This window comes from Orcinus orca, chromosome 16 (assembly GCF_937001465.1).
Source record: "Orcinus orca chromosome 16, mOrcOrc1.1, whole genome shotgun sequence".
Classification (NCBI taxonomy): domain Eukaryota; kingdom Metazoa; phylum Chordata; class Mammalia; order Artiodactyla; family Delphinidae; genus Orcinus; species Orcinus orca.
The window spans coordinates 81267344-81279973 of NC_064574.1; the positions used below are offsets into that span (position 1 = coordinate 81267344).

Sequence of the window (12630 nt, forward strand, 5' to 3'; positions counted from 1 at the left end):
GTGTTTGGGGATTTACTGGTCCCTGGCCTGAGGCAGTCACTGAACAAAAGTACTAGGGGAGGGATCTTGGGTGTGAGCTATCTATTATGGTTCCTTTATGGCAAGAAGGACAGAAGTTGAAGGTGATGTCAGCTTTCTCCTTAGATGCATTCAGGCAGATTGTACAGGGACTTTTATTTTTGTGGTCAAGGGCTAGGAAGTTGAAGAGGGAACTGGAGCAGGTGGCTGTGTGTCTCTCAGGTCCTTGGTGGCCTTCAACACCTGCTGGCTTCTGAGTTGTCTGTGTCTGTCCAGGGTGATTATGAGAAACTGAGATCCCTGTGTGCAGCTGACTCTAAGCAGGTCCTCACTCAGTCTCACTCCTTAGGCCTTTATGACAGAGTATAGGGTCTCTTCCTGGGGGCCCTCTTGTGGAGGCGGGTGGGGAGGCGCTGCTGGTGAGGTCAAGCTGGAGAGGGTGAGGGAGGCATACCAGATGCCGTCATCCTGGGGGAGAATGGAAAGGGGAAGGGGTTAGGCAGCAGAGGGGGAGCTGTCCCATCTTAGAGCCGCAATCCCACAGCTGATGCCCTGCCGAAACCACAGTCCCTCTGTTCTTCCATCCCACCTTCTCCAAACGTTCCTTTAATTCTTTCAGGCCCTAATCTGAGCTGCTTACCTTGGTGTCCAGCTTGGGGCCTGTATGTTGTCCTAGAAAAAATCAAGATGTGCCAGGGTTAGGTGGCCTGGCAGCAAGGGGGCTCCAGTGGTGAGGTCATCTTTAGGTCAGGAACAGGGTCTGGGGGAGGGTGGGTGAGGCAGGGGAGAGAGGAGGATGCTGAGGGCACGTGTGTAGGGAGGGGGTGTGTGGGGGGAAGGACGGCCCAGGTGGAGAGCGGGGATGATGGCGGCAGGACCTACCTTTATTCCCAATGTTCTCGTATTTCTCCTCTGGGTTTTGGAAGGATCCCCTGTGTGGGAACAGGAAGGGGGCGATGTGTCAGAGGCTGGGCAGAAAAGAGTTACCACCTGCATCGGGCTGGTTCTCTTGGTGAGGGCTCTGTGACCTGCCTGGACACACTCGGAAGATGAAGGCAGAAGTCTGAGGCTTTCAGAAGGAGGCCGCCTGGACGGGGTTGAGGGGTCATTTGCGGTGTAGCCCTGTCCCTGAGTGCTGACTGAGGTGGATTGTTCTGGAGAAGTGGCTTTACTGCAGGGGCACAGGGAGGAGAAGCAGGAGGGGGAGCTTCTGTTCTCTCTGCCGCGGCGCCTCAGTTAAAACCAGGAAGCTAATCTCAGGTTCCCTGGCCATCGCCATGGGGAGGGGTCCGAGGAGGGCAGCTGTCAAGAGTCAGGAGGGAGAGAAAAGAGGGAGGGGCTGAGAGAAGGAAAAGCCTGGAAGTGGAAGGAAAGATGGAGAAAGGAAAGAGGTGGGCCATGAGGAGGGTAAGAGCTCAGGAAAGGAAGAGGAGCTGGGGCCCGAGGAGAGGGAGCCAGGCTGGAAGCCAGGAGGGAAGTTGATCTGAGTAAAGACAGAGGGCAGAGCAGCTGGAGGTCCCGCGTCACAGGGGAAAAGGACAGATCGGATGAGGGGCAAGAAAGAGGACAGAACGTGGAGGTGGTAGGTGTGTTCAGGAAGGATGAGGTGGAGAGAAACCAGGATGAACAAAGGAAAAGGCTGAGAACTGGGGATGAAGGAGGAAAGGGGCAGCCAGAGAAAGACAAAGGGAGATGTTCTGGGAAAGAATCAGAGAACGTGCTGGTCCACTGTTCTCGATTTTTTAAAGAGCTGGAGCCTCCGGAAGTAAAGAGCCTGGCCTGTTAGGGGACTTGGGAGGGTGTGGATGGAGAGTCCAAGAGGGGAGGGGCTGTGAAAGGCTCCCTAGTGCTGTTCTCAGAAAGAAACTTCCTGCTTCACAAAACAGCACCCCCTCCCGCCTTGGAGGAGAAGCGCTCACCTGGCTGGGGTTCTGGCTTTAGTCTGCAGACCTGTAGGGGGACCAACAGTGTGTCAATGTGTCATCCATGGAGGCCTGTCTCCTGCCTGCCTTCTCTGCCCCGCCCCACTCTGAGCTAATCCTTGGAGAGACCAGAGCAGCGAAGCGGCTCGGCTGAAACCCGCCTGGGAGGGCCTGGGACTCTGAGCCTGCACCCAGCAGGCACCCTGAGGCTGCCCACACCGATCCTGCCTTGTCCTCAACACCCATCAGGAGAGCAGCTCTTCCCTGCACCCTGCGCCCCTTCACCTTCTGAACACATTGGACTTGCCCACTTCCCCCAACTCCAGTGACCTCTGCTCCACTCAGCCACACCCTGGGCCTTTTTTTTTTTTAAATCACTCGAGCTGAGACCCCTGACCTAGTAAATGCTAGTATCATAGTTATGCTACTACTGTCTTTCCTTCCAGCTCTCTTTTGTCATCATCCCTCTGTACCTGTGCTTAACCTCACTAACTCTTGTCTCTTGATGATCCACTTTCTTTCAGGTTATCCAGGCTCCCTGCTGAGTCCTCTACTCTCCATCTGTGCCCTCTTACTCGCTCCTTGACCTCCTGTGTTCCCCTGTCCTTCTGCCACACTTGCTGACACATCTTCAATCCTGGATGTGTCCTAAAGCAGGGAATGCTATTTGCTTATCCCAATATCCATTTGATTCTTCTTATTCAGTTACAGAACCTTGATTTTATTTGGAGTGGCAGTGTGCCCCCCTACAGATAGATGTGGGACCTATGACTAAGGGGAAGTTGTAGGTAGGACTTTCAGGAAAGCTCTTTAAAAGGAGGACAGAAAGCTGGGTCATAGTCTTTTTGTCCTTTCCTCCTACATCCTGTTTCCTGTTTAGATTCACAAATCATGCCTGGAGTCCTAGCAGCCATCTTGCACTATAAAGCACCCTTCAGGATCGAAGTCAGTATCCAGGACAGTGAGCAGGAAGTTAGGAGCCTGAGTGCTTAAGGACGGTGTCGTCTGCTTTCTGGCTTCAGATCCTTTTAGATGAGGAAAAAAGAAACCCTCTGTGTTACTTAACCCACTGTTACTTCTGTTCTCTGATGCTAGCAGCTGAACACAACTTTTTTTCTTTGGCTGTGGCACGGCTTGCGGGATCTTAGTTCCCCAACCAGGGATCGAACCCAGGCCCTCGGCAGTGAAAGTACAGGGTCCAACCACTGGACCGCCAGGGAATTCCCTGAACACAACTTTTAATCAGCAATTCCTAAAGGTTTCTAAACCTGCATGGTTGAATACTGCTGAAAAAAAACAGTCATGTGCAATGATGCTTTATGGCTTCTCATCTGAGTTGATCCTCAAATACCATCTTGCATTTCCTCAGTGACTATGTCACATTTTCTCTACATCTTGAACGTTCATCCTCACTCTCAGGACACAACCACTGTGGTTTTTGCTCTGCAGAGCTAAAATAACAATTTTAGACTGACCCCAGCCTGGCCCACCTCTGGCCCTTCCACTGCAGACACTGTATCTGCAAGGCCAAGCTGAGGTTGCCACTTTGCTTTATCACATTGCTGCTGGGATTAGAGGCTCTGGGGTGTGATTTCCAAGGTCTTCTTCTCTCATCTCCTGCCTCCTCCACAGCTGTGAGCTACTTAGAGTTCCCAGCATGGTTTCCTTCCCCTGGAAGGACAGTGACCTCTACAGCACCCTCACCACCTGGCTAATTCTTTTTCATTCTTTGAGACTTTTTGCAGGTGTCACTTCCTCTGGGAAGTCCTCCTTGATTACCCCTCCTTCCTCCCAACCTACCATAGCTATTTGCAAACGAGGCCATTAGCCCTTGAGGCAACTGTCTTCCCCATATCCTCCTCTCCCCCAGTTCCTTGAAAGCAGGGCCTGTGCTTTATTTACTTTTGCATCTCCAGTTATAACCCAGACCCTGAAAAATGGGTGTCCAACCAGTGCTTGCTGAGTGGAGCTACCTTCCTGTCCCTTCTGTTCTCTCCTTACATTTCCCAGGGCAGACCCTCCCTACCTTTGCACTGAAAGGTGAGGACAAATGAGAAATGATTAAGTCAAATGAAAAGAACTGGAAACGATCAGATTTGTGGAGAGGGATTGGTCTTGAGCAGTGGTTCCCAAACTTGATACACAAATACCACCTGAGGAGACCATTAAAAATGCAGATTCCCAAGCTCAGATCTCAAGCCCAGCAGGGATCTGCATTTTTAATGGGCATCTATGGTCATTCAGATGCAGGAGTGTTCTGAGAAACACCCAGCTGGGAATCTTGGGGAGAGATTGGGGGTCCCAGACCACTTACCTTTGCTTCTCTTCCACCTGAGGTACACAGTCAGTCCCACAATTGCAGTTATGAGCACAGCGCTGGCCAGTGCCAACCCGACTGTAGCTTCAGTACTCAAGGGCCAAGACCATGAACTCCTTTTGCCCTCTGGGACCCTGAGGCCAGCTGTGGTGGTGATGGTGGTGGTGGGACCTTGAGTGGTTGTCTTGGTGGCTGGGAAGACATGAGAAATATGCAAATTCTTCACTAAAGGGCTGGAGGTATCTGGGTGAAGCTGTCACATCTTGTTCCCTAGTTTGGGGAATGTGGGGGTGTGGGGAGCAAGTCTCTGAAGCTCTCCCACAGGGAGGGGAGTAACAAGGGCAGATACTGGAAGCCCTGAATCCTCATCACTCTGTTTAAATCCTGACCCTACCACTGATCAGTGCTGTGATCTCAGAACCTCATTTCATCACCTACAAATAGGGACAACTAAGTCACAGGATCAAAAAAATTAATGTGGTAAAATATACGTAACACAGATTTACCATTTTAACCATACTTAAGTGTATAGTTCCGTGACATCAAGTGTATTCACATTATCGTGCAACCATCACCACCATCCATCTTCCGAAATTTTTCATCTTTCCAAACTGAAACTCTGTCCCTATTAAACACCAACTCCCCATTCCCCCTTTCCCCAGCCCCTGGCACTCACCATTCTACTTTCTGACCCTAAGCATTTGACTACTCTAGGTACCTCATAGAAGTGGATTCAAACAGTATTTGTCATTTTACATGATTGTCTTAATAAGTGAGAAAACATCTGTAAAGCACCTAGTGTATATTGGAAATATATTATTATGGTTAAATTAATATGTATTGAACTTTAGTTCCTACACACAGATTGTATCTTTGTAGATGTTTAAGGCACCATTAAAAAATTGACATAGGGCTTCCCTGGTGGCACAGTGGTTGAGAGTCCGCCTGCCGATGCAGGGGACACGGGTTCGTGCCCCAGTCCGGGAGGATCCCGCAGGCCGCGGAGCAGCTGGGCCCGTGAGCCACGGCCGCTGAGCTTGCATGTCCAGAGACTGTGCTCCGCAACGGGAGAGGCCACAACAGTGAGGGGCCGCATACCGCAAAAAAAAAAAAAAAAATTGACATAATACTAAGCCACATACAGAAAATCCAACTCCAAAAAAATCTTCAGGTTAGTGTGGACTAAATTTTCTGTCCACTTGTAGAAATTAATAATAAAGTGTGAATCCCATCACTCAGTTGAGATAAAAAATTTTAAGTTCTTAGTCAAATAAATATATATAATGACATGCTATTTAGAAAATAAAAACGAGCAAGATGTATTTTTTAAAAACTCCTGGAATATGACTAAACCACACTCTAAGCTAAATTCATAGTATTAAATGCTGTAATTATTTAAAATGGGAAGAAATTTTTTAAATGAATGAAAATTTCCAAAGAAAAAAATTACCAAACAGAGAGGAGCCAGCTCTAAGGAAACTCATAGTTTGAAAGTAATGAAAACCTATGTTGGAATAAATGTTTTTATGAAACAGAACAGCAGAAGGAATAACAAATACAGGAAGTGGTTAGAGAAAAAACAAACAAGAAGACAGATAAGACTCCTGCAGATTTAACAACCACAAAGAGTCTGTTGAAATCATGAGTGATGTGTGCTCAATCATAGGTTGATAATTCTAAAAAATTTCTGTGAAATTGATGATTTTCTGAGACAAATAATAATTTTTTTTTTTTTGTCTTAACTCCTTTATCCCAGTGCCCAGATTAGGACCTGACATATAATAGTCACTCAGTCAGTGTTTGTTATTTCATTTGTTAAATGAATAAATGAAATAATTTTCCCTTGGAATTTCACAACATTCAACCACTGTCTTCCAGCTTCCTCTATTGCTATTGAGAGAGTCAAGCCACTCTGATTCCTGAATCTCTTTATGTGGCCAGTTGATTTCCTCCTTGGAAATGTATTGGATCTTCCTTTATCCCTGGTGTTTTGAAATTTCATGTTGCAGTGCCCCAGGGTTGGTCTCTTTATTTTTATCCATTTTGCTGGGTTCTTTCATTCTGGAAAATTTCTAGAGTAATTTTGTTGATAATTTCTTCCCCCATGGGCTTCTTTTTTCTCTGTTTTTAAAACTATTATTCAGGGGTTGGAACTCTTGGACCAATTCTCAATTTTTCTTATCCTTCCTTATAATTCCTATATTACATTTCTATGGCTGCTATGACAAATTGCCACAAGCTGGGTGAGTCTAAACAACAGAAGTTTACTCACAGATCTGGAGGCCAGAAGTCAGAAATCGAGGTGTCAGCCACGCTGCGCTCACTCAGGAGGCTCTGAAGCGGAATCTGTTCCTTGCTTCTTCCAGCTTCTGGTGGCTGCTTCATTACAGTCTCTGCCTCTGTGGTCACACTGCCTTCTCTTTCATCTGTGTCAAATCTCCCACTGCCCCTCTCTTATAAGGACACTTTTATTACTATTTAGAGCCCACTCAGATAATCCCAGATAATCTCATCTCAAATTCCTCAACTGAATCACATCTCCAACAGTATAAGGCAGTATTCACATTATTCAGTATAAAGTTCTGGGGATTAGGATGTAGACATGACCTTTGGGGGGCTGCTGTTCACCCACTACAATATCCAAATCTTTGAATTTTTTTCTACCTTCTGAGATATTTCCACAAACTTCATCTTTCAATCATTTATTGAGTTTTCCATCTTTGCTAGTATACCTATAATTTCCAAGACCTTTTTTTGTTTCAGAAGCTCCTTTGTAAAGCACCCTTTTGTGTTATATACATGAAATTCCTTAACTCTCTGAGGATGATAGTTATTTGAAAATTTTAATCTCCTTTCATAATTTTGGATTCTTCCAGATGCCCTTTTCCCCCAGATTGTTCTGTTCTCTGCATTTCATGGGAAAAGCATTCTTTAAATGTTTAGTTCAGTCATTTTTAAAACAGCTTCTGTAGCCTCAAGCAACCTGGGCACAGCTGAGGTGAGGGTACAATCCTTAGTGCAGGGGATTTGGTGCAAGGCCGAGACCCCAATCACCTTACCCCCTTGGCTCCCAGCATACAGGAAGCTGTGTGTGTTATAGCAGAAAAGGCATGTCAGTTAGTGGGCTGTAGAGTGATCTGTTATATTTCTAGATCTTTTCAGGCCCATCAGATAGATATCCCAGAGAAGAGTCTCCTAATATTCTGCCCTTGGTGGGTGGGTTGTGGGTACCAGCCTGGCTACCTGCATCCTGGGAGGCTCCCACAGGGGTCAAGTTGTTTAAGGTCTCATCAGTTCACCAAATCTCCAGATTTAAGAACTAAATCCTTGTCGCCAGTTAGGCCCCAGGGTACTCCCCCCAGGCTCCTTGTGGGTTATCGTTTCTAGAAAGCGAATATCCACTCTTTGGCCGGGGTTGTGGGTGGGGGTACGGAGGTGTCTCTGCTTCTTAAATACATTTCAACTAGTCCTCTAGTTTTCAGGCCCCCTTCCACCCCCAGTTTCACGAGTACTAGGAGCTGCCATTCCTGACCCTTTAAAGGGTTTTGCAGTGTAAATCGCCTTCCTTCTGGGTGTCCCTGCTGGTGGCTTAGGGTTTAACTCCTCTGTCTCCTGAGCCAGTTACATTAGTCTATCTGTTTCCAGCGTCCCCAATTTTGTTTTTGTTCACCTGGATTGCAAATACTTTGTCCTTGTGGGTTTTTGTCTTAAAAAATTCCCTTTGCTGTCATTTTAGTAGATTTTGGGAGGGAGTGGAGGTAAACATGTGCATATAACCCAGCATCTTGGCCAGAATTTATGCATTACTTTTAAAATGAAAATTATAACAAGTATACATTTTTAAATGTTGCACATTAATAATAAAAGTAGAGAATAGGAAAAAGTCCTGTGAGGCATTTACATGATCTTTGGAAGAACATTACAAGGGTTTACTGAGGGATACAAAATAGGACCCTTTCCTCAGTGAGAAGATTGCACATCATACTGATTTCAGTTTCTGTCAATTGCTTTATAGGTTTAATGCAATTCTTATTTAAAAAATCAACATAAGCATTTTTCTAGGTACTTGGCAAACTTATTCTAACATTTATGTGGAAGAACAGGCGGGCAACAAATAAAGTTTTTGAGGAAGAAATATGTGGTTGTGATGGAAAAAGTCTTAACAGTCATTGAAACATGATAAAGTTTTAATAACTAAAACAGTGTCGTACTAATATAAGAAAACACAGACTAGTGAAACAGAATAGACAGACCAGAAATGGATGCTATTCTACAAAAGAACTTAAAAGCTAGGCCTATGAATCAATGGAAAAAAGAAAAAATATTCAATAAATGAAGTAAGGACAACTGATTTGTTTCTTGGTATAAAGATCAACTTAGTTCTTTATCTCACACTATATACCAAAATAAATTCTCACTATGTTGAAGAATTTTATTATGAAAAGTAATCAAATCTTACAAAAATTAGGAAAAAATATTTTCACCCCTAGTGGGATGTGGGGTTTTCAGCTTAGAAATAAAAGAGAAAAACTACAAATGAGAATATAATTAGATTTGGCTACAAAAGTAAACCGTTTGTAAAAAAAAATTAATAAGCCAATCTCAAACTTATGAGATATGTTTGCTACAGATATTCCTTTGGTGTGATGTTTTTGCATGGTGGTACTTCACTGGGATTAAAAACATTTCTTTTTATTACTTTCTTGTATCTTTTAAAAAGTAATGAGCATGACCATCCAATTAATTGAATTAATTGAAAAAAAATTAACTTATTGATGAAAAAACTCACAGTAAGTGTGACTGAAACACAGAAATGAGAAAAAGAAGGAAGAATTAGGAAAGGAAGACGAGGGATTTAAGGAGAGACGAAGTCCCTCAAAAAAGGCCATTTAAGGAAATATGGAGGAGGTGCAGGAAATACTAATCCAAGGCTGTCTTGCTTAATTCAGGTTGTGAGTCACTATCTATTTGCTTTAAAACCAGCATAGTGGTCAAGAAGGGGCAATGGTTTTCCGAGGGGGAGACACGGGGAGTGTCCATCCCAGCCGGGAGCAGAAATTCATCACTGATACTGCTTAGAATTGCCAGCACAAGTGATTATAAAAAGCAAACAAACGTAGACGATTTTCAAAAAAATAATCTACAGACAACACACTCCTTTATTGCCTGTACCTGGGAGAGAACCCCTCACCTCTGCCCTGGAGTCAGATACACTGAGGTTCAAGTTCAACGCCCCACTGAATGACAGAGGGAGATCCGTTGATGCTACACGGCCATTATTAGGTGAAAAATAGTCAAAACAAGATGATCAGGTCAGTACCCGAGGCCAAGCGGCTCATGGTTAAGAGAAGAGGCTCTGGGGTTAAACTGGGGTCAAACCCCACCTGCACCAGGAGTGACTTCGGGCAGGTGTTTGCTGTGTGAGCCTCGGTCTCCCTTCCTGTAACAGGAGGATGGCAGAAGGGCTGACTGTTACCGGGGTCGTGGGGAAGGTTAGCTGGGGTTTAGCTGGGATGATGCTGCCAAGGTGTCCAGCCGGGAGGCAGGGCACAGTCAGCGGGAGCTGCCTTTACCGCTGCTGCTGCCTCGTCATGACCAGGACAGAGGAGCAAAATCAGGGTGGACAACGGGGACAGTGTGACTAGAACCACACAGGGAGAGGTGCGGGGGAGGCAAGGAGGTAAAGAGGGTGGAAGCGGGGGAAGAGGAGATGGGAAAGAGGTGGGATGGGGGTGGGAGCGTTGAGGACCATGTTCTGGGGAGCAGAGCAGCAGAAGGAAGGGGGAGATGGGAAACAGGTGATGGGGACACGGGACGCCTCGGGCCACCATTGGTGGCCACCACACACCTACTGTGTGTGTGGGCTGAGCTCATGGCCGTGGGGAGACAGACATGGGGTAGCTGAGTCTCCACACATGGACACATGACAAAGGGGAGGCAGCCACAGCCCAAAGATGTCAAGTCACCTGGAGGACATGGGGTGAGGGCAGGGGAGGGGCAGCCCCAGCTTGGAGCAAGAGAGGAGAATAGCCGGGAGCCCAGAGGGCGGAGGCCTGAGGATGAGGGAGGGGGCAGAGAGGAGGATGGGCAGGGGAGGCAGCGCAGGGCTGGGGAAGATTAAGGTGAAAAGGGGTTGATAGAGGCCTGGGGAGGAGTAGAGGGGGCAGGGAGAGGAGTTTGAGAGAAGAGAGGAAGAGGGGGCCTGGGCCAGGCCTGGGAGACAAGACCCCAGTGGCCTCCAAGAGCCTCAGGCAGGACAGCTGGACTCACGGGGGGTGATGGTGAGTGTGGTTCCGTCGATGGACTGCCACATCTGCTTGCCGTTTCCCTGTGTGTCCATCTCCACCCGGCAGAAGTAGCTAGACGCATCCTCCCTCCGCAGTTTCGAGATCTGGAGGGAGCCGTTCTTCCCACGCTTTGTCCAATTCAGGAGGAGCCGGTCCTTGAAATCATTATGGATGAACCTCGGGGTCGTGTTGTAGATGAACTCCCCATGGAAGTGTTTCCGTCTCCAGAATATATTCACGTTGGGACCCCTGTGTAAATTCCAGGGGTAATAGAAGAAGAAGGGGATGTCGATGGAGCCACCCTCGGGGGCTGAGATTTCCTTTGGTTGGTTCATCCCAAAGGCAGTGTTTGGATTGGGTTCTGCCCAGTGACCTAGAGGAGGGAGGGAAAGGGAGAGACTTTGAAGGTGACCCCAGACCGTCAGCCACCCTCACCTACAGTGGGATGTGTGACAGGTGGTAGGACTGGCCCTCTGGCCTGGGTGAGCCCCTCTCCAGGCTTGGGGCGGGGAGGAGGGTGTGGGGTTGGGGGGACCCGGCACTGTGGGACCAGCTCTTTGTTTGTTGGGGGTGGGAGGCCTGGCCGGCTACCCCAGGGGACACTTCTACAGACACCCAGCCATAGCCCCTCCCCGGGGGGGTGGTCCCTGTGGCCCTAGGCAGAGCAGGACAGTCCCGGCCTCTCACCTGCCTGCAGAGATGCCAGGGGCAGCAGCAGGGGCAGCAGCAGGGGCAGACCCATGGCCTTGCCCTCCTCCCAGGATGAGAAGACAAGCAGAGCCTTCAAGGCCAGAGGGGAGGCCTGTGGAGGGGCCGCCTGCGGGGAGTCTCAGCACCAGGAGAGCGAGGACCAGGCTCCTTCCGAGGACTGAGGAGGGTAGGGGCCTTCCCCAAGCCCGCCCACCCCTGCTGTGACTGGAACTTCCTTTATCAATCTGGCTTCTTTTCCTATATTGCAAAAGGGCCTCTCTGTGGTCAGTGCAAAGGGAACAATGATCTAGGGCTCCCTGCCCCCCTCTGCACACTGAGGGGCTGGTCCTGACCTGGGCCAGCTGGGGCCTCTCCTCTCTCCTTCAGCTCCCTGCCTCTGCCACCCTCTTGGCATCTCCTTAGGAGTCAGTCTCTGTGTCTCTGTGTGTCTCTCTCTCCTTTTCTCTGCTTCTCTGAGTGTCTCTCTCCTCCCAGGGAAAGGGGTGACAGCAGGACCAGTTCAGACTCCTTCAGGGAGAGGTCCACGGCCCTGAGTCCCTGCCCAGCTAACAGCCCCTTAGAGAGGAGGAGGAGGGAGCTGCTGGTGGTCAAGCCTCAACCCCCAGCCCAGGCACCAGGGGCACCCAGCATGCTGGTGGTCTCTCTCTCTGCAGGTAGGGGACACTGCAGTACCCCGCTTCATCCCCAGGCAGAACCAAGGCCCACCAGGCCCCTCCCGCCCTGCTCTGCTCCCTGTGTGCAGTCTCACACCCTCCCTGAGGTGAGGTGAGGGTGGGCGCAGGTTCCCACCTACCCAGAGGGTGGGCCTTCTGGAGGCCACGCCTCCACCCAGAGATGCAGGACTGGATCTGCAGGGCCCTCTGTCCTCACACTCTACAAGGAGGACACCGGGGCTCAGACACGCCCTGCCCCACGTCCAGGACTCTGAGGTGGCGGGTCCAGGACTTGAACTCCAGTCTTGCTGAGCCCACAGAGCCTTCTGCTCCTTCTGGATGCTTCCTCCTGGCTGCACCACAGAATCTCTGGGCCTCACCCTGTGAGTGCAGAGCCCTGCGGGGTGAGCCTGGAGGCTGTATTTAATAACGCTTCTCAGGGGGTTTCCATCTGCAGCTGTGCGACCCTGGCTCATCCAGAGCCTTCGCTGGACAGAGGGGATGAAGGTCAGAGCAGTCATGAGCCATCCAGCTGACAGTCCCTGGGACCCCCTCTGATGGAGGCCCTGCCCGCCTGTGACTGGTGGTGGGCGGGGTGAGAGATTGGGGGCTGGGAACTTTGGTGGCCCCCCAGGGCTGGCTGGGATGGAGGCTCTGCTCACCCGCTCTCCAGGATGACGTTGGCATTGGTTCACAGAATGGACCATGGGGGTGGGAGGACA

The 12630-nt window shown here is 48.9% G+C and overlaps 1 protein-coding gene across 4 annotated transcripts; it reads right to left on the bottom strand.

The window, feature by feature from the left end:
* Window positions 1-155: 155 nt before the first annotated feature.
* LOC101281966 (paired immunoglobulin-like type 2 receptor alpha) lies at window positions 156-11419 on the bottom strand. 4 transcript variants are annotated; one of them, XM_004268884.4, is made up of 7 exons: window positions 11232-11408; window positions 10528-10917; window positions 4255-4449; window positions 1938-1968; window positions 901-950; window positions 659-690; window positions 156-486 (listed from the first exon to the last, which is right to left on the bottom strand). In XM_004268884.4, the coding sequence occupies exons 1-7, from the start codon at window positions 11284-11286 to the stop codon at window positions 364-366; spliced, it is 876 nt and encodes a 291-aa protein (XP_004268932.2). In that variant the 5' UTR covers window positions 11287-11408; the 3' UTR covers window positions 156-363. The 4 variants fall into 4 exon arrangements, 2 of the variants coding, with proteins under 2 accessions (XP_004268932.2, XP_012388195.2); XM_012532741.3 differs by lacking the exon at window positions 1938-1968 and having other exon boundaries at window positions 11232-11413; XR_007472055.1 differs by lacking the exons at window positions 156-486; window positions 659-690 and adding an exon at window positions 6530-6710 and having other exon boundaries at window positions 923-950; window positions 11232-11418.
* Between the last annotated feature and the right edge of the window lie 1211 nt (window positions 11420-12630).

Coding starts and splice junctions, on each gene's coding strand:
- LOC101281966 (XM_004268884.4), bottom strand. CDS start 11,286: ATGGGTCTGCCCCTGCTGCTGCCCCTGCTGCTGCCCCTGGCATCTCTG. Junction 951..1,937: donor AAAGCCAGAACCCCAGCCAG/GTGAGCGCTTCT, acceptor GTTCCCACACAG/GGGATCCTTCCAAAACCCAG. Junction 691..900: donor CGAGAACATTGGGAATAAAG/GTAGGTCCTGCC, acceptor GATTTTTTCTAG/GACAACATACAGGCCCCAAG.